Below are 25,182 nucleotides of genomic sequence, written 5' to 3' on the forward strand. Positions count from 1 at the left end.
GAAGGAAGAAAGACAGGGAAGTGGAAAGGAAACAGCGAAGGGAGGATGGAAGGAATGTAGGAAAGAAGTAAGAGAAAATGGAAAGGGAGGAAGGAAGGAATGTAGGGGGGGGAGGGAGGGAGGAAACAGTGAAGGAAGGAATGAAGGAAGACAGGGAGGTAGGAAGGAATCAGCGAAGGGAGGATGGAAGGAATGAAGGAAAGGAAGGAGGGAGAAAGAAAAGGGAAGAAGGAAGGAAGGGAGCAAAAGCGGAGGAGTAGTAAGAGAGGAGGTATGGAGGGAGTTGGAAGGGTGGGCGGGAGGAAACGAGAATGGGAAGGAAGGAAGGAGTGAAGGGAGCAAAAGCGTGAGTGGAAAGGGAGTAAAGAAGGAATGTAGGAACAAAAGGAGGGGGGAAGGATGGAAAGAAGCAAGGGAGAACAGGAAGGGAGGAAGTAAGGATGTAGGAAGATCAATAACAAAGACGGGGAATGCAAGGACATAAATGAGTGAAGGAAAGAAGGGAAAAGGGAAAGAAAGAAAGAAAGAAAGAAAGAAACAAACAAACAAACAAAGAAAAAGAAAGGAAGGACACCAGCCATTGATTCCAGCTGGTGATTTGTCCTCGTGTTTCTCTTCAGGGCTGTATACCTCTGCACGGCTGCCTGGTCAACGAACTCGCAGCCAATCCGGATGAACCAGGAAGACACCTGTTTGAAATTGCACCAGGTGAGTTTGTCCTGGTTGCCTAGCTTCCATGTTGTGGCCAATGCGGGGCGTTGTTGAGCCTCCAAGAGTCGCCAACAATATCTGTCTGGTGTTGAGGTCTTTCCCATTTCACTCAAAGCGCCTGGGATGCAGCATTAAGGCTCCGTGAGAGACATATAGACAATCCTAAAGTGGGTGAAGGCAAAGCCTGTGAAAGAGGGAAAGAGGGAGAGAAAAAATGACCGCCCCATCTTCCAAGCTAACCTATTCCTAGTAGATCTCACAGCGGCTGCGGGGGCATCTCGCTCGACTTGTTGTGTGACGTGCTTTTGGGCTAACCAGGCAAGATTGATTTGAGCACTTTAAGGTTGTATTCCATCAAAGCTATCCTTCATTTTCGAGGCGTTTCTGCCGCCCTTGTACTACCTTTTTCGCTGAAGCAGACAAGATTTACGTTCAATATCTTGTTTAAAAAGACCGATGTACAAGCTGGCCCTGTGTGGCCTGGCCAGCTTTCCATATCAGTCCATTTAGTTAGCTGGTGCTTGCTCTCTCTCTCTCTCTCTCTCTCTCTCTCTAAAGTAGCTGGCTGGCCTGTGCATCTCTGTGTGTTTAATTTATAGCGGTCAACATCGCAGAGAGGTGTGAACCTGCCTTGGGACCACCGAGCCCAAAGGCAAGGAGGAGGGCAGCAAAAAGGGTTGAAAGCGAGAGAATGACAGGGGGAGGGAGGGAGGAGTTGGACTGGGAAGAATGGAGAAAGAACATGGTGAAATATCAAGGATGTCCTTCAGGAAAACCGGCGATACAGTTTCTGAAAAGGCCACCTCCGCCGTTACTTTAAGAATTTCTGAGCTTGGCAAATGAGTGACTTGAGCACCAAAAGCTCAACGTGTGATGATTCAAGCAGCCACGCCCGCTCTCTGTGAAAATAAAACCATCTCTTCTTAATTTCTCTAAACTACCTGCAATTGCGTGACTACGGTCAATGGCGGCCGAGTCTGGCCGAGTCAGTCAGATATCTTTCTACTGTACATAGAAAAATGCTCCAAAAATCCTGGTTGCTACATTGACTTTTGCTCTCCATTATTAATGCTAGTAGTCTCGGTTTGTCCTGGTGTTGCTCACACGTGACATTCGATTACTAAACACTCAAAAGATGAAAATCGAAAGGCCAAAGTGGACTGGAGGTGGCCTTGAACCCTCGAGCGACAAGCACTGACCAACATAGGACCAAATGAGAAGAACCTAATTTGGGAGTCATATCTGACCATTAGCGTTGGTATATTTATCCCCACCGAAAACAAAATTGATTAATAATAAATGCAAATTATCGTAAGCATTTGTTGTGTCAATCGGGGTTATGTATGACTCCTTCAAGGTATTATGTAAGAAGACATTTCCAAAGGAATGATAAACAACATTCAAAATTATTTTGCATTGGGTCAGGGGCCCCTAAATATGTGGTAAAAATATGTGTTTCAGGGTAAACACCAGGGCTACTAACATGGTAATTAAATAAGATCATAGTGCACCATCTAGAGGAATTGATGGTGTTACACTCGATCGCTGTATTTAAGTAGCTCGTTGTTGTCACAAAGGTAAAATCCAAGTTGCTGAGGAACAATCGTGATCCTTCATGGTCTCAATTAATGAGCCCAAATCTGGAAATACTGTAACTATAATACCCTATTTATTAAATGGATTTTGTTTGTTTGATTTTTCTTATCTGCTTGTATTCGTTTATTCTGACCGTTTTTAATTTTATTTTTATTTTTTTTATTATTTCATTTTTTATTATTTTATTATTCTACTTTATACTGGTTGCTACAGTTATTGTTACAATTTGATGGCCTTCTTTTAAGGGAAAGCACTTTGAGTTACATGTTGTGTATGAAGGTGCTATACAAATAAAGGTTGATGTTGTTATTATTATTATTATTATTAGTAGTAGTAGTAGTAGTAGTAGTAGTAGTAGTAGTAGTAGTAGTAGTATTAGTTGTAGTAGTAGTAGTAGTATTAGTAGTAGTAGTAGTAGTAGTAGTAGTAGTAGTAGTAGTAGTATTTTTATTATTAGAGGTCCAGCCACCAGGGCTAAATCCCTATTTTTATTGCCCTGATTTTTTATTTTTAATCTCCTTGGCGTTTTTTGGGCTAAAAGTATCTGAAACACAACAACTGCAGTATGCACAGACAGATGGTTGAGGAGCAGGGCGCTTTATGACTTCATTATCTGAAGTTATATAAGTCCAAGCTCCGCCTCTCGGAAGTCATTCACATCCAGCCACTTGCGCCTTGTGGTCTGCATAGTCCACAGACAACCCATGTAGTCAAGTTCAAGTTCAAGAGATTATTTGTCACATACATATATAGTCGACGCTGCATTTAATGTCAAGTCAAGTCAAATCACACTTTATTTATAAAGCGCATTTCATACCAGGGCAACACAATGCGCTTTACAAAGAAATACAAAAAAGAAAGAGAGAATGTACAACAACAACAAAGACAACAAAAACAATAATAAAACCAACTAAAACCACAGTAGAAACAACAGCAACACCAGGAGCAACAGAAAACAGCAACAGCAGCAACAACAGCAGCAGCAGCCACAGAACAACAACAGCAGTAGCAGCAACATCAACACCAGCAGCAACAACAGCAAAACAACAGCAAAAACAACATCAACAAAACACACGCAAAGACGTCACCAGAACCGGAAGTGGTAGCTCTCACAGGAACCAAAAAAGTCACTCAGGTTAGAGATGTTAGAGATGGTTAAGTTGAGGTATAAGGTTAGAGATGTTTAAATTAAGGAATAAGGTCAGAGATGGTTAAGTTGAGGTATAAGGTTAGAGATGTTTAAATTAAGAAAGAAGAGAAGAAACAGTTAAGGAATAAGGTCAGAGATGTTAAGTTGAGGTATAAGGTTGGCAGCAGCAACGACAACACCAGTTAAGGTATAAGGTTAGCAGCACCAACAACAACACCAGTAGCAACCACAACACCAGCAGCGACAATACCAGCAGCAACAATAGCTGCAACAAAAACAGCAGCAACAGCAGCAGCAACAGTAGCAGCAACAGCAACCGCAGCACAGAAACAACAGAAACAGCGCACAAGCAAAGACGTCACTGGAACCGGGAGTGGTAGCCCTCACCGGAAACGGAAATTTCAACAGTGTGCACCATCTCATCTTAATCCAGTCACGGTACTTTAACAAGTTTTCATTCAGACCTCGAGAGGAGATCCTTTTGACACTCTCTCTCCGAAAACACACCCTTCTTACAGCAACGGAAATAGCAGCAGCAGCCACAAAACAACAACAGAAGCAGCAACATCAAGTCAAGCAGCAACAACAACAAAAACAATAGCAAAGAACAGCACCGCACACGCAAAGACGTCACCGGAACCGGAAGTGGTAGCTCTTACCGGAACCGGAAAAGTCACTCAGGTTAGAGATGTTAGAGATGGTTAAGTTGAGGTATAAGGTTAGAGATGCTGAAGTTAAGGTATAAGGTTTGAGATGGTTAAGTTTAGGTATAAGTTTCAAGATGGTTTTGTTTAGGTATAATGTTCAAGATGGTTAAGTTAAGGGATAAGATAAGCAACGGTTAAGTTTAGGCATAAGGTTAGCAGCAGCAACAACACCAGTAGCAGCGACAACTCCAGCAGCAACAATAGCAGCAATAAAAACGGCAGCAAAACCGAAACAACAACTCGAACAGCAGCAGCACAGACCGGGAGAGCCATGAAATAGCAAGGATATCTCAGTGCGAAAAATCTGAATTCCCTAATCCCAATCAGGTAAAGTTGGGAAACGATTCAAGAAGTAACAAACATACAAAGATGTCACCAGAACCGGAAGTGGTAGCCCTCACCAGAAACGGAAATTTCAACAGTGTGCACCATCTCATCTCAATCCAGTCACGGTGCTTTAATTAGCATCCCAAAATTATTGGTCAAGTTTTCATTCAGACCTCGGGAGGGAGATCCTTTTGACCCTCTCTCTCCGAAAACACACCCTTCTTATGATCCTCTCACTGTAATCTCACAACAGAAACAACAGCAACAGAAACAGCAGCAGCAGCCACAGAAACAACAACAACAGCAGCAGCAACATCAACACCAGCAGCAACAACAACAAAAACAACAGCAAAAACAGAAACGCACACGCAAAGACGTCACCGGAACTGGAAGTGGTAGCTCTCACCGGAACCGGAGAAGTCACTCAGGTTAGAGATGTTAGAGGTGGTTAAGTTGAGGTATAAGGTTAGAGATTTTTAAGTTAAGGTATAAGGTTAGAGATGGTTAATTTTAGGTATATGTTTAGAGATGGTTATGTTTTGGTATAATGTTCGAGATGGTTAAGTTAAGGTATTAGGTAACAGATGGTTAAGTTTAGTGATAATGTTCAAGATAAAGTTAAAGTTGGGAAAAGATTCAACGAAGAAACACACACACAAGGACGTCACCGGAACCGGAAGTGGTAGCCCTCACCGGAAATTTCAACAGTGTGCACCATCTCGTCTCAATCCAGTCACGGTGCTTTTAATTAGCGTCCCTATATTACGGATCAAGTTTTCATTCACACATTGGGAGGGAGAGCCTTTTGACTCTCTCGCTCTGAAAACACACTTCTTATGATCCTCTCACTGTAATCTCACAACAGAAACAACAACAACAACAACAACAGCAACAGAAACAACAACAGCAGCAGAAACAATAGAAACCGCAACAACAGCAGCAGCAAAGCTAGCATTAACAACAGAAACAACAACAGAAAACAAAAGCAGCAGCAACAGCAGAAACCCAAACACACACACACACACACACACACACACACACACACACACACACACACACACACACACACGTCAAGTCAGTCATAGACTGTAGTGAACAGGTTTTGAACCTGCTTTTAAAAGTGTTCAGTGTGGGGGCCTCTCTCAGGTCCCTCAGCAGGGTGTTTCATTTACTCAGGGCATAGATACAGAAGGCAGCCTCCCCTGCTTTATAGTTGGTAGGAGGAATAGTTAAAAGACCACTGCCTGTGGACCTGAGAGTTATTGCTGCTTTGTGTATAATTAACATTTATTTTATATACTGAGGTGCAAGGTCATTTATAGCTTTATATACAAGTAGCATAATCTTAAAATCAATTCTAGTTTTGACAGGGAGCCAATGTAGAGATCTACAAACAGGTGCGATGTGTTCAAACTTTTTTATCCCACGTGTGCAGACACATTTTGGATTAATTGTAGTCGCTGCACAGCTGATTTCGGGAGGCCGGTGAACAGGGCATTACAGTAGTCCAATCTACTCGTTATGAGTGCATGGATACATTTTTCAGAGTCTGCTTTTGACAGGAAGCCTCTTAATTTTTAAATGTTTTTTAGATTGTAGAAGGCTGATTTTGTGATGTTATTGATATGGCTCTTAAAATTTAGATCGCTGTCTATGATTACACCCAAATTTTTGGCTTCATCCTTGCTCTCCAGGGACAGAAAACTAAGATGAGCTGCAATTTTCTGTCTTTGAGCCTTTGCACCAAAGATGAGTTTTTCTGTTTTGTCTTTGTTTAGTTGTAAAAAGTTCTGTGACATCCATGCATTAATATCATTAATACACTGAGTGAGGGAGTGTATGGGGAGTAGGTCATCAGGAGATAGGGATATGTACAGTTGTGAATCATCTGCATAATTTTGGTAATTTATTTTGTGTTTCTTTACAATATTTGCAAGTGGAAGCATATAGAGGTTAAACAGTAATGGGCCCAGAATCGAACCTTGGGGCACTCCACATACAATAGCCACTTTGTTCAACACAAAATCTCCAATGGACACAAAGAACTGCCTGTCCTGTAGGTAGGTTTTGAACCAACTTAGAACCGGGCCAGATAGGCTGACCCATTTTTGTAATCTCGCAAATAAAATCTGATGGTCAACAGTGTCGAAGGCAACACTGAGATCCAGGAGCAGAAGAACAGATTGTTTTTTTGCATCAGTGTTTATGTGTAGATTGTTCAGAACTTTTACAAGTGCTGTTTCTGTGCTGTGGTGAGGTCGAAAGCCAGATTGATAGATGTCTAAAAGGCTGTTTGAGGTTCGATAGTTGTTAAGATGAAGGTAAACTGTTTTTTCAAGTATTTTGCTGAGGAACGGCAGGTTGGAAATGGGCCTTTAGTTGGCAATAACTGTTGCATCGAGATTGCTCTTCTTCAGGAGTGGTTTACTGACAGCCGTTTTAAATGCTGCAGGAAATATACCTGATTGAAGAGAGCCGTTTAAAATTTCTAATACTTCATGTGCTAGGCAGTTAAAAACTGTTTTAAAAAATGTGGTAGGGAGGGGGTCCAGGCAGCAGGTGGAGGACCTGAGCTGACCAACAACATCGTCCAGTCTTTTTATGTCTAAGGGGACGAAGTGAGACATGGCAGCAGTCATATTACTGGAAAATTGAAGGGTAGGTTCATTTCTGGATGTTGAGGCACTAATATTCTGTCTGATAGCTATAATTTTGTTACTGAAGAATGTAGTAAACTCCTCACATTTTTTAGTGGAGATCTCTGACGGGGTTGTAGATGGTTGATTAGTAAGTCAATCAACAGTGGAGAAGAACACTTCACTATTGTTGAGGTTTTCATTAATTATTTTCGAGAAGAAAGACTGTCTGGCCTGTTTAATTTCTATATTGTATCACATGAGTCTATCCTTGTAAATTTCATGATGAACCTGAAGTTTTGTCTTTCTCCATTTTCATTCTGCTTGCAACACTCTCTTAAGCTGCCTAACAACTGTTCCATTTCTCCAGGCGGCTTTTTGTTTTTCTTTGTTTTTAGTTTTAACAGGTGAAATCTTATCAATGATATTTTGTATTTTGGAGTTGAAGTTGTTCACAGGATCCTCAGTTGATGATGCCATGAACAGCGGTAACTCATTTACAATTCTCTTAAAGGTTTCAATGGTATTATTGTTAATGACATGTTTTTTTAACTGTTCGGGTACCCCTCTGTTGTACAGGAAGAGCAGACACGTCAAAGAATATGCAATAGTGATCTGAAATAGTATACCCCTTATTGTGGGTGGGTCCAGAAACATGCTGAGTGAGTTCAAATGCCTCCAATAGGCTAATGAAGTGTTGAGCATCTGGGTCTATTTGATTGTCAGGCCTGGGCAGGCGATGGATAGTCTGGCGGCAGTGGAGATGAGGCCGGCGGCAATAGAGACCGTCTTGGTGCCCTCGATGCCACGGTGGACTGTGAGCCCCCCCCCACCAAAGGGGGGAATTCCCGCATATCCCTGGCATCGACTGTGGGCTCCAGGGCTTGGAATCTGTTCTCCAGCCGGAGAGTTTCCGGCATAGACACACGACGACGCCAGGGTCCAGGACTCTGGGGTAGAGCAGGTCATGGGCCATGGCTCTTCTATCACAGCCGGCGGGGCGTCAGATGGATCCGACTCTCCCTCAGTGAGAATGGATCCGGGCCATGGAAGAGTGGAGTCTTAAGTCCGGTCCGATCACAGCGGAGGACATGGAGCGGGAGATGTGCTTAGCCTGAGCGCTAGCGATGGAGGTCAGACACACAAACAGTTCATAATTCTTCACTTCCTCACGCAGGCTGTGGATGTCTTTGAAGACTGTTTGCACTGAATCTGTCTACCAGGCCCAAACAGTTCCCACAATCCGTGGAGGTAGGCATGGATGCCGGCATAGTTATCAATATGCTAAGCTAATAGGCTAACTAGCGTTAGCAGATCACTAGCCAAGCCAGAGTCCATGTTCCAAAATCCAAAGAGACAGTTCAGGCAAGGGTCAAAGCCAGGAAATAGTAGGGATATCACAGTGCAAACAATCCGAAATCTGTAATCCAATTTGATTCAACGAAGTAGCGCACACACAAAAGTAGTTGCCGGAATGTTTCACAAAACCCCAAAAACTATAATTCCTCATAGAAGGCGTTTTTGCAATGCGGAAAGTTCTAAGAACCTTTGGAGGAATCGTTCCTTTCTTTTGTGTCCTCACTGCATGATCCAGGAACGATCATAATTGTCAAAATTGTCTTGAGAGACATTACTTACATTACCATACCTAACATGATACATGATAAACTGGACCCTGTGTATCGCTGCCTGCAGCTAAATTAATTATTATTAAAAATTATTATCCCCCTAAATGTTTGCCAACTTCCTCATTTTAACCAAAATGTCTTTTATAAACAGAGAGATGGCCCCTGGCTGGGGATCAGATCAGACCTAAATTGTCTGAACTGGAGTAAGGAACCATAGAGGAGAACGATTTAAAATGTTCTAAAAAAAGAGACCAAGACAAAAAAAAGCAACAATTACACTTCTTAACAAATGTGGAGGAGGGACAATAGAGGGCTGAGATCCCACAATGGAGGGGAAGGAGCCCTGGACATTTACAAAACCTTTGCTTAATGCCCTTTTCCCCCCGAAGCCCTTGAGAGTTTCACATTTACAAGGTATTAGACTCCCCTGAAGAGAGTCGCACGACGTTTCCCTTCTCTTTTCCTCAACTGCTGCTCTATAATCAGCTTAGACCAGGGGAAGCTCTGCAATGACCATCAGGTTTACACAGTGGATTGCATTACACGCCATCATAAACTATGGGTTCAATCGTAGATTCGCTAAGAGCTAAAAATGAGTGAATTTGCAGCTACAGGTAATGATTCCGTTTTTCTTTTTTTTTTTATCTAGCTATATCGTACTGCGACTTTGAAATGATCGGATTTTAACAAAAAACGATCCTGAAACTGAATGGCAAAACAATGTCATTAAGCACCGTTACAAGGCTATATTCACACTGCTCTGAATACATATGCATCAGCAATAGGAGCTGTCCTGTGGCATTGTGCTATCCAATCACAATCCAGCAAATTTACACGTGATCTTGGTTCTAGGCTGTGATTTGGTGTAGTAATTACACTGATTGGTGTAGATCCAGGATCAGGTACTCTGCTGCATTCTTACTTAAGCTATGGGTGAATCCCCTGATCTTGAATCAGCAATTGGAAGATTCAAGATTCAAGAGGTTTATTTGTCACATACATATACAGCAAATTCCCCGTTGCTCTCAAACAAATCACAAACAAGGTCACTGTGGATTCATTGAAATGGAAAAATTATAGTACTTTTGGGCTTTTTTGTAATTATTGATCCCATATTGTACATTGGTTAAAACTGTCTTACGATTCCGATAATTATCGTACATCTAGTAGGTTAGAGAAAAATTCCCATGCATAGGGAATACAATCATTTTGGGAATTCGATACCCTGAAGGGGTGAACGTTAAAAACTTTTTGGAAATGCCATATTCATATAAATCGTTTATACTGCTTGGAGAATCATGTGAACGGTATTTCCTACAGTCATATGGTTGGGGTTATTTCAGGTTCTGTTTTATTTGTCATTTTTAGGTTTATGCATATTGTCAAATGTTTGGACCTTCTAGCCAACTTTTAGGTTTATTTTATGTTGACTTTTTTATATAGAAAATTGTATTTATTAAAAAATAAATTATATATTTTTTTTTGTTATTTTAAGGTTTATTTTTATTGTTTATGTTCTAGTAATCTCAAAGGTTTCTTGTATTTCTTTCCTGTTTCTTGTTTAATTTTTAGGTTTATTTTATTGCCAAATTCTTCTGTCCATTATTTATTTGTAGGTTTATTTTTATTTTTATTCCTGTTCATACTTGATTATTATTTTTATTAGGTTATTCTAGGGTTGTTTTGATTGTTGAGTTAATTTTTTTATAACTTTTTCTTACTGCTTATTTTTTTATATGAGCTGTGTCAATTTCGCTCCAGGGTTAAATAATGTGTCTGTCTTATCTTCCTGATGACAGAAACCTTTGTATGACACACATGCAGCAAACGGGTTCATTGTGCATGCAAAGTAAAAGTCCCTCAAGGTTTCTCTTTTTGGCGGGTGGGAGGAACAACATGATTTATTGAGTAGAAATTTGCCCATGTTTGAAACTTAGAGATTAATGCCTATTTTTGGAAATCGATATTTGAGCCCCTTAGATATAATCATTTAACGATATAATAGCACAGTGTGGTGGTAGTTTAACTCACTACTACTGACTGCTACAGAAAATGGGTGGGGGCTGAGGGTTTTTTTTTTGGGGGGGGGGGGGGGCGCATTGAAAGGTACAGCTGGCGATATAAAGGCAAAATGCTTTCAGATAAGTGAGTATTGATCAATAGACGCGCAGAAGGTCAGAGTTGTTGGCCCTAGTTGGTGCTGCGAGGGGTGTTGTGTTGTATGTGACGATGTAGCCGCTGGCTTCTCCTCCCACTTCCAGGAGGCCTCCGTTCTAGCTGTAATTGCGCTTGTGTCCTTCAAACAGGAGACATGTGACCTTGCTACGTGATTGAAAGCAGAAGGAGCCACTTGCTTAAAACATTTTAAAAGTTTACACATCCCCTTACATATAGCAGTGTTTCCCAAAGTGTGGGCTGTGGCCTCACTGGGGCCGTGACGGTACCGCAGGTGGGCTGCGAGAGGTCATTTACAATAAATAAATAAAAACTTTTTAATTTTCAATTTTGTAAATTAGAAATTACCATAAAATATTTTTGATTAAATATTTACATTTAAGTAAATTAAAGTAATCATAACTAATAAAACAAAGCCATGCGATTTAAACGTGTTATTCTTCATTCATCTGACGTATTTCTGATCGGGGTCATATCCAATATCTCGTCATTGGGTTGTGATTAAAAGTCTGGGTGGACCGCAGAAGATTTTCACATTTCAAATTGGACTGTGGCATTCTTAAGTTTGGGAATGGCTGACCTAAACATTAGAAGGATAGATATATGGATAGATTTTCAATCCAGGCCTTGCTTAAATGTTTGTTCCTGTCATTTATAACACTTTATTCATTAAATTTGCCCCGTGGCTTCAAATCTCGAAAACCTGGAAATAAAAGGAAGGCAGACGTCGTGACGTTTGGTAGGGCCTCAGAATTCCTCCTCGGTGTTGCGGCTCTTGGAGGACTTTACAAATGGCTCATTTTCTTGAGGTAAAATGTCTAACGTGAGGTAGGGATTAAAAGTTTTTTCATCAAAAGTTAAATCATATCATACGTCAAACAAATAACCAGACACGTACTTTGTTATTAAAAACGGTAAAGGCGTTCGATAAATTTGCAGTCCTTGTAATGTCTGAAAAGAGCGGGAAAAGTTGTGAATCACAGCTCTTGTACAACAGATCAGTCTGTGTAGGTGAATCTGAACAGCACACCCAAACTAAAACAATTTGCAATCTGCAAATTTTCAATCCTCTTTGTATTTCAGGGCCACCTCGAGGCTAAGCGGCCCTTTTGTGTTAGTGTAAAACCATTAATCCATCTGGAGAACAGTATGGGAAGAGTATTATGTGTGAAGGTGCACACACACACACACACACACACACATACAGACAGTCACGCCTGTGCAAACATGAGCACTTAAGCTAACTCTTTATTTTGGAGTAGATGTTTGGGATGCACACACACACACACACACACACACACACACACACACACACACACACACACACACACACACACACACACACACACACAGCCTGTGCACCCCAGACAAACTTTTTCCTCCCCTCCGTGTAATGTTGGCCAGCATGTGCTGTTTTCTGCCCTGGAATCGACAAAGGAAAAAAGCCAATCAGTGGCCACAGCACCCACAAGTCAGGCAGTGCAAGTGCCTTGCTTTACGATTTGCGCGTTTGCACAGGCATCAGAACCTCCAACCCCGACGGCGTTTGGGCCTGACTTTTCTCACTTCTTAGTTAGTACCTGTTGTGGAAACCCTGTGGAAAGTATTCGTGCTCCACTCTATAAGGGGGTTAGTATCAATACGGTGATTCATCAATCGTTCCTTCTCAGCAATGAATTATCAATATGCATTTGCCAAGTCTTATTGCATCTGAATAAGCAGAATCCCTGCGTAAATGTATTTGTTTATAATTAAAGCTCTGAGGAAGGTCTGCAATAAAATACTGTCTTACAAAATAAATAAAATTAGGTTATAAGCTATTTAGTCAATTTGTTTGCGCTCACGCTTCCAACTATAGCTCAATACCATCCTTATTACAGGAGGAACGTTGTTGTAGACTTGCGTAACAGTGACACACCAGAAATGTGTGACAGCAGTGTAGTGGTGTGTGTAGTGATGTCTTGGTCGATGGGTATACTGTGGCTTCCATCCCTACGTTCAAGTTCAAGTTCAAGTTCAAGAGATTATTTGTCACATACATACACATACGGTCATACATATATGCAGTGAAATGTCATGACACCCGGTGATTACGCACAATAAGCTCTAAAAATACAAAAAAATACCAAAATGTGCGTAATCGACACAAGGTGCTCGCGCAGGCAGCCGCAAGGGGAGGCGCCACAATTGCTATTCTGGGTCCTATAATTATATAATAGAATTAATTGACTGTGTTGTATAAAATATACATTTAAATCCTCCTAAAAGTAATTTTAAATAGCATTACATTATTTATTCTTACAACCAGACAGAGAATGCAGTGCAAGGAAAACATACTTGAATAAAACACAATTCAAACTATGTGCACCCATGCTTGCACTTGCTCTCTACTCCATTCATAAGTGATCAAAAGGTAGCCAGTACAAGGCTAATAAAAAGAAACCTAATTGTTCTTAAGTGCATTTCAACCACATTTTGTTTTTGTTTATTTTTTCATTTTACACAGCATTTAGGCAACACTTCCACATTCATAGTTAGTTGGTGTAATGGTTTAAAGGTTTAAGAGGTGTGTAAATTCTGAAACGTTGTAGGAAGATAGACATCTTAACATGTTAAACAGCACAAACAATTCATTCCACCGAGCTCCCGAGAAACTGTGCCAGGTTTGATTAATGAACACACCCAGCATTGAAATAAACCAGTAGTAGCCTGAACACGGCCAAACATTCACAAATAACAATAATGGGTTTTAAATGCTGTTTAGGCTTCTTCTTCTAATCTAGACCAGGTCTGATTACTATAAGCACAGTCGTTTTTGATTTAGACCTGGTCCTAAGTGGTCTGTGTGTAGAAAAAACTGAAATCCACTAAGTGGATAGAGGGTTTTAAATGATCTTTATTACAATACAATAACACAATTTTTTGTGTGTTAATTGTATTGTAAATTAATCATATACAGTGGAACCTCGCATTACGAGTTTAATTCCTTCCATGACCGAGCTCATTTAACAATATGCTTGTTTTACAAATGAATTTTCCCCATTAAAATTAATTGAAATACAATTAATACGTTCCAAGTCCCAAAAACCACCCAAAAATCATTTTTTATGGGTTTTAAAACAGAAAAGGTGTAGTTACACTACACGCGTTTCTTTTTCATGTTTTTCAAGCAAAAAACGCACAAAACTAAAAGAAAAACACTGGGAAAACACAATAGGGATGCGTCCACAACGAGATATCCGCGTAAATTGAGCGAGCGGTGGCCACGCTTGTCGGGAGAGCGTGTGCGAGCCTAGCGGTCCCTGTAAGAAACCTTGCTCGTAATGTGGATTTCCACTCGTAAAACAAGACAACAATTTTCACGAGCCTCGGTTCGTAGAACAAATTACTCGTTAACTTGTACACTCGTAATGCGAGGTTCCACTGTATTTTTATTGAAGTTCAGCCAAACACCAGTTAGGACTGACAGAGACATGTTACCAAAAATGTTTTTTTTGAACGTACCATAACATCAGACGCTGTGAATTGACTTCTAACTTCAGCATCTTCATGAATTCATACTTTAAATACCACTTTTGAACAACAATTATCAACATGACGGTGGTACAATGTGAAAGCTCTTTGTCTGAACTTTTGGCAGATTTTCTCTACTATTCGTGCCGTTTTATGGACACTGTTACGTATCTCTGTTACGTACTGGGGGTGGGTATATAGTAAATTCCCCTGCCCAGAGGTGGGTGCCGCATGAATAAACTTGCATATACGCACCACTACACCACTGAGTGAAAATTATTTGAGCTGTTGGGTCAGAAGACTTTTAATGGTGACACTCTAGCAAAAAACAGTTCTGGACAGTAATGTATGAAAGCATTTCCTTTTTCACCTACTTGCGAACCCTCAACCCCATACATATGCATGCTTCTTCTGATATGACTCGAAAGGATAGGCTCGCAATTTTTAACCCTAAAATGTTGGTTCCCATCATTTACAACCCTTCATAACATTGCAAACTTATCCTTTAACTCAGTGTTTCCTCAGTGTTTCCTTTTTTCTTCCTCTGCACACTTTTTTACAATATCCTTTTAACCACTTAAAATGTCAGAAACATGTAAAACTGTGCTTATTATTATGGCCTACTAATAGTCAGTGATGCACAAACAAATCTTTTAAATGACTCGGGAGTCAGGAGCCACTGCACCAAGTGAGTCGACTTCACAAACCGAAAATATTTACTGACGGTTGCTTTGCTTTTTGTTGAGTTGCTTTTCTGTCTGCAACTGATGAATCGGATGAATTAGTACAGCCTTGTTTTGAGCCAGCCAATTTTGGTCTTGCAACAGAAAGAAATTTCGCGGCACACCTGTCGAGCACGCTTGAAAAACACTGCTTTAAGTAAATACACATACATGTGCATGCATACAGAGAGAATTTGTTGTGACAGCAAACCCAAATGGATGGTGGTCAAAGTTGGAGACGCTCAACAATAATCGAAAAGATCACTTTTCATTCACATACTTCACTAAGGGTCGTGTCTGTCGATATCACCAATATGACTGAAGCCAAATTATTTACAGTCATAGCCTATGAAGTAATAGCCTATAACAGAGTATTGTAATTTTTTTCGGTATTTACAAACATAAACACTTGTGTCAGGGCTATTTAATTCAGAAATATTGCGATTGTGTGCATTTGCCTCCATGAATACATGGAACCAGTAAATTATAAATACACCTGCGGTTCTGTTTGGACAAATGTGCATATAAACGTATTCATCCCTACTTTGATGATGGAATTAAACATTTTATCTAATCCCGAAGTTACCAATTAATTTGAATAATAACTATCTCACTTGTACTGTATTTGAAAAGCTGAAAGTCTCATGGTTTGGCTTAACCTTAGTCGACAAAGTCTGGACTTACTGGTAATATCTTCAAATTAATTTAGAGAAAGCAAAGCCTGAACTCGGAAGATATAGAAATAAACGTTAAAAACGCGACCTATGCTCCCTGGCTTCACAATACAGCCGATCAATACCTGTAATCGTTATTGGCTTACAGCAGACTTGAGAACTATCCAAAGTCTGACCAACTTGAAAAGCTTTTATTGATTAGCGTGTGTGTGTGTGTGTGTGTGTGTGTGCGTGTGTGTGTGTGTGTGTGTGTGTGTGTGTGTGTGTGTGTGTGTGTCTGTGTGTGTGTTCATATACATGTGTTTGTGTGTGCGCACAAATGTCTGTGTGTCTGGATGTGTGTGTGTGTGTGTGTGTGTGTGCGTGTGTGTGTTTGTGTATGTATGTGCACACATGTCTGTGTTTGTGTGTCTGCCTGTGTTTGTGTGCGTGTACAAGTTTGTTTGGCAAAGATATAGAGACAAAGAGAAAGAGGGGGATAGTCAGAGAAAGAGATACAGAGAGATGAGAGAGACAGAGGGGGAAGGAGAGAGAGAGGGAGAGAGAGGGTGCTCTCACAGAGGGATTTGCTGCTCCCCAGGGGAGCTGTGGAAAGGGAGCTGCTGCCCACGCTGTTGAATGGACTAATCGAGGATGAATGAACGAGGGTTGAACGAGGGAGGAACGAGCAATGAGGGACTTGCCGTAACCGCTTTTCATTTGGAACATGCCTCACTGGTCCCTTTTCCCGCCTGGATCTACTCTAAAAACAGACTTGCTGTGATTGATAGAATCTACCATTAGCCTTAAGAGACCCCCAGCCCAGACATGGGGCTGGCATGCTGCAAGTCAGAGAAGCTGAAGAAAGAACATCTTCAAGGTAACCGTACAATTTTATCGCTTCTGAACACTCAATCGCCAAAGAGCTGTCGATTCACCCGAAGCAACATAACTGCATTATTTTTTCAGATGTTTGCAAATATATTTATTTTTAAGTGACAGTTATTTTTTTATACTTATTTACATTTGTTTATAAAATATAACATATAATATATTAATATATGCAATATTACCCACCACTCCTCCTCTCTTTTTCTTTCTCTTGCAGTCTTCAACTAAAGATTAAAAAAAATACAATAACAACACATTGCAACCTTCTGTCGCGCTCTTTGAGGATGTATGAGAGTGTGTTAATGTACATACAATAGTCTAAAATAATATATATTCATAATTCTAGGAATCTCTGTCTGTCCGTCTATACGTATGTTGTATGTATATCCTTTGATTATCTCAACAACCATTCATCCGATCGACTTCGCACTTGCCGGGTGAATTACTGGGGACCCAAGGACGTGCAGTGTCGAAATTTGGTGCAATTTGGACCCGTGCCACGTGTAATATTGCGAACAGCGATCCGCTCCGTGTAGTTGGGGCGCTTTGTGACATCATCATCCAAATCCACCAAGCGGAGCAATTTGTGACATCATCATTCAATATGTGAAGCGCGAGACGCACTCCTGGCAAGCATCCTAACTAACCCTGGAGATGCGAGCCAGGCGCGTGAACTTCGACGTCATGCACGCGAGAGGACGCCCCTATGCGGAAAGCGGAGCACCTGGCAGTCCACATAAACTCAACTAAATCAGACTGAAGAAACCTGAACTCGACTGATTATCCTGAACTTCTAATATGCCTATATTTTCACATTTTCTGTTTATTCTTTATTGAGTTGCCCTTATATTTTGTTAAACCATTCCATAAGTGCATGGAACAGAGTGCATGTGTGCAGTGCAAGTGCCATTAAAATGTCTTAAATCGTCTGAAATTTGTGGAGGAAAAAAAAAGGCTAGGTACTAAAAAAAAAAGACAATGGAACTTAGCTCTTTAGTTGCAAGATCAAAATCGCAAGGCAAAGAGTAGTTCGATTTTTCTGACTCTTTGTTCGTGTGATTCAGTTGTTCTAAAGCACGGTGAGCGAGGGAGGACTCCCTGAAAGGTGAATGAGAGTCAGAAGAGTCGGTTTGGCTCTGAGTTGTGAATGGAATTCTCACAAGAATCACTTAATTCTGTCAAAAATGTTACTTTGGTTGAATGCAAAGAGTAAATCAGTCACATTGAATATGAATTATGACAAATGCATTGGCCTGTCCGTCCTTGGACTATAATTTATTCCTCAGTAATTCTTTTCCGTTTGGAAACTCTTTTGCAGGAGTGGCTCCTGACGTTCGAGTCATTCAAAAGAGTGGACGCTACAAACAAATAGTTTGCGGTTCTTGCATCACTATTAGTAAACCATAATAACAAGCACAGTTATACATGTTTCTGATCTTTTTAGTTGTTAAAAGTGGTGAACCGTGGGATTTATGTCATTGTTAAAAGCTTGCCATGGAAGAAAAATCATTGGGAAACACTGGTCTAGCTTGTCCCATAGCAACTACACATACCAGGATACATTTGCACGCAAGCCACTCAATGGCCAACTTGAAGGGCTGTTCATCGATAGATATAAATCCATCTCTACACGGCCAAGTTGTGAATTTATTGTAAAAATCATTCGCTCTATAAGCTGATTATTAAACCCATTATCAAAGGCAGTCAAAGGCAGAAGAGTCTTCTTTCTATTGGTGGAAATGTCTGTTCAAAAAAATAAACAAAAGCTTTTTTTGCTTCTGTCGTCCTCTACTTGTGACAAACCGAAATGGTCACAGTGTTTGAAATGTTAGACTCTGCTAAGACGTTATGAAACAAAGAAGTCACCCACGTCCCGCCAAACTGTGTGGTCTTTCACCTCAGGCTCCCTGTCGTTTCTTCCATCCCAGGCACCTAGGATGACACCAGTGGCTTACCGGCTTACACAGAACGCTGAGAAGCACTGTGGATGTTCTATGTGTCACCCCTACGACTTATGAATGGAAATAATGTAAAAAATTGGGCCCCCAGGTTATTAATTCTGAGTGAAAACTGCCTTTTCCTGTGGCCATAGATTGCAAACCCGTTGGCATCCACAGCGGTAGCTATTGCATTATAGATACAGTATCTACCACCTCATTCGAGCCACCGTAGTTGAATTGAGATTGAATATCATGAATTTAAGTTAAATGGAAATAAGCATACAGCCAGTATAATATAATTTCATTTATAATTTATGAAATAAGTCCAAAGTCACAACTCTCTCAGATATGTCATGTCTCCTACGAGGAAATTGTAGGTCACGCGTATCTTCTGATGCGTCATAAAGACGACCAAATTGGATTGACTTAATAATGACAAACTTTATTTGTATGTATGTAGCACCTTTCATACTAAAAATATTCAGCCCAATGAAAGTGGTTTACAGACTGTTGCTGAGGGATTAGCGACATATCAGCAATCCTACACCTGGAGGGAGTTCAGAGGCTTGTTTTTGCACTAAATACGTGTGTTCAATTAAAAAAACACTTAAGTAATACCCAGAAGGACTCCCCCCACACACACACACACACACACACATTATTCAGTGAAATCCCATTTTTTGAGTGTGCAAGACCCCACAAAGAGCCAAGTATACGCTTTCTAAAGCCACTGTCAGTCATGTAATTTGTATCACTGTATGCTTCTCATACAAGCCTGTTTGTGTGTGTGTGCGTGCGTGCGTGCGTGGGTGCGTGTGTGTGTGGTTGTTTCAGCATTACAGTGTGAATTTGCAGAGCTGGTTGACAATGGCACTTGGCTTAGCAAGTGGGCTTAGCACCCCTGTATATATTTGGATTCCTTCCTCACAGCCAAATGACTCAAAGAAAAGTCAATCATGAGGAACTCGGCATTTGCTCTAAATTATTGACCTAGGAGAATGAGAGAAAATATAATGGTTCCAAATATGAATTATGATTTAGGGGGGAAAGTTGGATTCAGTGCCGATTATTTAAAGGATCACAACTAAATCCATAATAGACATTCTAGAAGCAGGGAAAAAAATTTGATATATCCCAAGTCCATCTAGGTGGGATTACTGTCACATGACCGAATGTTTATTAAGTCTGTGGAACAACTGCACCACCTAGTTGCTAAAGGCCTTATATCACAGTGGTTCCTCAACTATGGATGGGAACGAGAAACAATGTCAATAGAAAATGGGCAGCAAATAAAAAAAATAAAAACACAAGGACACAGTAATGATGAGGAGTCTGGTATGAAAGCAAGTTTGTAGTTAAATATACATCTATTGATGCACCTAGACACATCATCAGTGATGGAACCTGGGGTCATTGGGTGTTTCGGGTCTTTCAACATCATACACACTTACCCAGGCGACCCAGCTGGGATTGATCAAGTCCCGACTTGTGTCTATGTAGCATGTGCCCACGGATCACCCCTCTTGATCCACAGCCATCTAGAGGCCTTCTCAGCTGCCTCTGTTGTAGTTTCGATGGCCTTTCTCTTCCGTGCCCTGATGCCAAGCAGGCTGTATGCTTTGCAGAGAGATCGTGCTGCGAAGCCTCTATAGCCCACCTTGAAGTCGCCATACTTGGCACGCTTCTTCTCATTGGCCTCTTCCATACGCTCCTCCCAGGGGACTGTCAGCTCCAGAAGAACCACCTGCTTTGTTGAATCTGAGAACAGAACTATGTCTGGTCTCAGGGTGGTTTCCACGATGTGCTCTGGGAATCTGAGCTGCTTCCCCAGGTCGGCTTCATCTGCCAGTCCGGCGCGGTACCAAGGAGTCCCACTAAAAAAGTCTAATAATAAAGTCCTCTTTAATCTCTAGGTCTCTAGGGTATTTGTAACTTTTAAAAACAGTTAGGTGTTACAGAGGGTATTTTCCCTCATCAAAGATTTTTAATCCTAAAAAATAACTTTAAAAACAGTTAGGTGTTACACAATAAAGAAAATACATTAGGAAGGAACCATATAGCAGCTGCTTCAGGCTAGATGAGCAGAGTTTTTCTTCTGTGATTTCCTATGACTGACACAACCCTATGGAAGCATTGACAAGGGTCTCAGTCATTGTTTGTTTAACTAGACAGAATGGAAGTTCGAGGGTTGATCTCTGACATAAAAAAAAAAATCACTCAGTAAAATAAGCCAGACTGATACATGCCTTGATGTTTTCTCTTCCCCGTTAGATTGTTAGATGTTTCAGGCTTGATATCCTAACCAGAAAAAAAAATTGTGTGTCAGGCGTCAACACCTATATGTGTTGCATGAGACTGCACATCGGAACCTCTTCATTTTATGACAGTGCGCCTCACTTTTCTTTGTCCTCGTGCATTACTTCACTGTCCACCTCCTTCCCTCCTCTTCTGTCCCTTCTTTCTTGGCTCTCTGCCTTGCAGGTGGAACAGGGGAGAAAGACAGAGCAGCCATCAGCCATGAAGCCTTCCTGCTCATGGCCAACTCCCAGACGGACATGGATGACTGGGTCAAGGCTATAAGGCGGGTCATCTGGGCACCGTTTGGAGGAGGTAAACCTGGAAGTACCACACATGACCTGTATTGGTCACACAGTATCTTAATGAAATAATGTTAAAGATCACTTCTTTCTTGAAATGCACATTGTAGGACTTTAGGAGTGAACACATCATGTAGTAGAACAGGATGAACACCGCACATGGTAGGACGGAATGAACACAGCATTTGGTAGGACTGACTTAACACAACACATGGTAGGACGGAATGAACACAGCAGGTGGTAGTACTATGAAATGAAAACAGAAAAGTGATAGAAGGCAGTGACCGGGGAAGTGTATGGGATGAAGCAGAAATACGATACCTCATCTTTCTGTTCGTAGTAGAAGCCTCATGTATGCACGCTCGCAGGGCAGGGCGGTTGACCTTTCCCACTTTCTGTTTAGTTGAGATGCAGGGTGATCTGGAAGGGGAGAAGCGTTTCTGTCCTCTGAAAACATTCTCAGCCATCGGTTGAGATTGTCTGGGGAAGGGCCTAATCTTGTTCTTCAACCAGCTAGGGCCACTTGATTCAATCTGTGAAGATAAACAGCCGACCGTCGATGATCTATGGCAAACAGTCGGCTGGCACTAGGCAACGTTAAGAAGAAGTCTTCCTGTCTGAATTTTCGCTAAAGCTCCATTTGATTGAAATTTGTTTGGTTGGCTCACTGGGCTCATGGACAACCTAGCAGCATTGGGTCCAGTCAACCATATCTGATCATATCACTTCATTGTATATTTTAACACACTTCGTAAAGAAAAATCTCCATGTTGGTTCAGTGGCCAGCATTCGACATAAGTTGTTGCTTTTGGCGTATGGAATCCACAACACAGAAGAGTATCTTGCTGTCTATTGCAGGGCAACGCTAAGTAAAATATTGTAATTGTTACTGCTATTCATTGCAATACCCTCTCAGTGGCAGTATTGCCTGGTCATACTGTAGCAAGTAAAAAAACAATAGTCAGACTCATTGTTACATTCAAATATTTTTGGTTTTGTTTAAAAAAGAGACTTAAACTCCAGTACACTTGTTTTAACCAGAGAATCGTTTCTGATCACTGAGTGGTGCATTTAAACACAAAGCCATTGACACACCTATACACCTAGACGGAACCTTTTTAAACATCAACTTCTCCTTTGACGTCTCCTTGAGTCTTGGTGTCTCAACTATTTGATGGGTGTCCAGAATGTGTAACCCAGCGGCTCAGTGCAAAGGCATCTGGGAGGGACGGCTGGATAACCAAGTGTTGTGTACAAAGGGGCACTATATTAATAGGGAATGATGGTGAAGTAACACACTGATGAGTAGCAGCGGTACAAGTAAATAACATGACATCAAGTATTTGATTTCAACACTTTGTCTACACCGACCATCGATCATGAGTCAAAGGTGTTCAATTGTTTGTTAGTTTAAGCGTCAGCATATTGCAGCCATTTCGCATCTTATAATTAAATTGAATATGTTCTAAATATACAGTATGAGCAAAATAAAGATGCCTCAAAATAGACAACATTAATTCAGCTGACTGAAGTGATTACCCCCAGCCGGTATCAATCTATTTATCTATCCATCTATCTCTTTCTTTGTCTGTCTGTCTTAATGTCCTATCTATTTATCAATCTATCTATCTATCTATCTATCTATCTATCTGCATTAGTGTTGGACAAATAGCTTGCTTCAAGGCTGCCCAGAAATGTTATATTAAGTTTGCCTCACTCACTCACTCACTCACTCACTCACTGCATTGCATGTTCAAGCACAGGAAAAGTACTTAAACCTGTGTCTTGGTTAATCATTTTAGAAAGGCAGTTTGTATTGTAGATGTAGTGTGTGTCAGTCCATCCGCCCTCACATCAAGTAATTCTGAAAAGAAGAAAAAAAACCTATAGCCTAAAAAGCAAAGAAACATTTCCCCTTCCACAGTTGTCTTTGAAAAGTGAATTATTGTGTTTTGCGGATAACTTAGTGAGCCCTGACGGACCATCAAAACAAGACCACGCTTATGGGGAGTCTTAATTCAATTCAATAATAGCAGTGAACAAAACACAGACATTTGCACCCTCCTCCATGTGTCTGCAGGGATATTTGGCCAGCACTTAGAGGACACGGTGCAGTATGAGAAGAAGTTCGGCCCCCGGCTCACTCCTCTGTTGGTGGAACAGTGTGTGGACTTCATCCGGGAGAGGGGCCTCGATGAGGAGGGTCTCTTCAGGATGCCGGGGCAGGCTAACCTGGTCAAAGAGCTTCAGGAGGCCTTCGACTGTGGGGACAAGCCTCTCTTTGACAGGTAGGGTGAAAAAAAAGTGAAACAAGGAATGAAAACAAATACTTACAAAATCGAAAATTGAGGCCTATAGTAATACAATTTTGTGTTTGTCATTACTCGATGGAGCTTCTGCAAATTCCTGCTGCGTTGTTCCATTACTCAGCTCCTCTCCAGATAGTTGAGAAGTCTCTGCAGCTCCCCTTGAGCTAAATTTTTTTTTTTTGCAGTTGTAAATTCTCAGAATCAGAATGATTTTTTTTTTCCACCTAGTACATTTTCATATATGAGGAATTTGTCATGGATGGGTGTGTTTATAATAATAATACAATCTTTTTTTTTTTATTGTATGGTTGTATTGTTGTATTTAATTTTTATTGTATTGTAATAATATTAATAGCAATAACAATAATAATAACAATAAAATAGCCATTATAACACAAATAGCATAAAAACAAACAGAATGGTGAAATATATAGAGATATACAATCAATTACAGTGGGGCAAAAAAGTATTTAGTCAGCCACCAATTGTGCAAGTTCTCCCACTTAAAAAGATGAGAGAGGCCTGTAATTTTCATCATAGGTACACTTCAACTATGAGAGACAGAATGGGGGGAAAGAATCCAGGAAATCACATTGTAGGATTTTTAATGAATTAATTGGTAAATTCCTCAGTAAAATAAGTATTTGGTCACCTACAAACAAGCAAGATTTCTGGCTTTCACAGACCTGTAACTTTTTCTTTAAGAGGCTCCTCTGTCCTCCACTCGTTACCTGTATTAATGGCACCTGTCTGAACTCGTTATCAGTATAAAATATAATTTGGATGATCCAGAAGAGGATTGGGAGAATGTAATATGGTCAGATGAAACCAAAATATAACTTTTTGGTAAAAACTCAACTTGTTGTGTTTGGAGGAGAAAGAAAGCTGAGTTGCATCCAAAGAACACCATACCTACTGTGAAGCATGCGGGTGGAAACATCATGCTTTGGGGCTGGTTTTCTGCAAAGGGACCAGGACGACTGATCCATGTAAAGGAAAGAATGAATGGGGCCATGTATCGTGAGATTTTGAGTGCCCTTCTATGTCCTTCCATCAGCAAGGGCATTGAAGATGAAACGGGGCTGGATCTTTCAGCATGACAATGATCTCAAACACACCGCCCGGGCAACAACGGAGTGGCTTCGTAAGAAGCATTTCAAGGTCCTGGAGTGGCCTAGCCAGTCTCCAGATCTCAACCCCATAGAAAATCTTTGGAGGGAGTTGAAAGTCCATGTTGCCCAGCGACAGCCCCAAAACATCACTGCTCTAGAGGAGATCTGCATGGAGGAATGGGCCAAAATACCAGCAACAGTGTGTGAAAACCTTGTGAAGACTTACAGAAAACCTCTGTCATTGCAAACAAAGGGTATATAACAAAGTATTGAGATGAACTTTTGTTATTGACCAAATACTTATTTTCCACCATCATTTGCGAATAAATTCTTTAAAAATCAGACAATGTGATTTCCTGGATTCTTTCCCCCCATTTTGTCTCTCATAGTCGAAGTGTACCTATGATGAAAATAACAGGCCTCTCTCATCTTTTTAAGTGGGAGAACTTGCACAATTGGTGGCTGACTAAATACTTTTTTGCCCCACTGTATATTATTACTTGTAATTTTTGCTT

General features: G+C 40.8%; 1 protein-coding gene across 1 annotated transcript in view; it reads left to right on the forward strand.

Annotated features, from left to right (window-relative positions):
* arhgap22b (Rho GTPase activating protein 22b) overlaps positions 1-25,182 on the forward strand; it is a gene marked incomplete at both ends in the record, with an annotated part of 47,187 nt that overhangs the window by 17,508 nt on the left and 4,497 nt on the right. Inside the window, 3 exons of the mRNA XM_080021686.1 lie at positions 621-708; positions 21,131-21,259; positions 23,327-23,534. Coding sequence (XP_079877812.1) covers positions 621-708; positions 21,131-21,259; positions 23,327-23,534 — 425 coding nt within the window. The remainder of the gene's footprint in view (positions 1-620; positions 709-21,130; positions 21,260-23,326; positions 23,535-25,182) is intronic.

This window comes from Zeus faber, assembly GCF_960531495.2.
Source record: "Zeus faber genome assembly, chromosome: 20".
NCBI classification, from domain to species: Eukaryota; Metazoa; Chordata; class Actinopteri; order Zeiformes; family Zeidae; genus Zeus; species Zeus faber.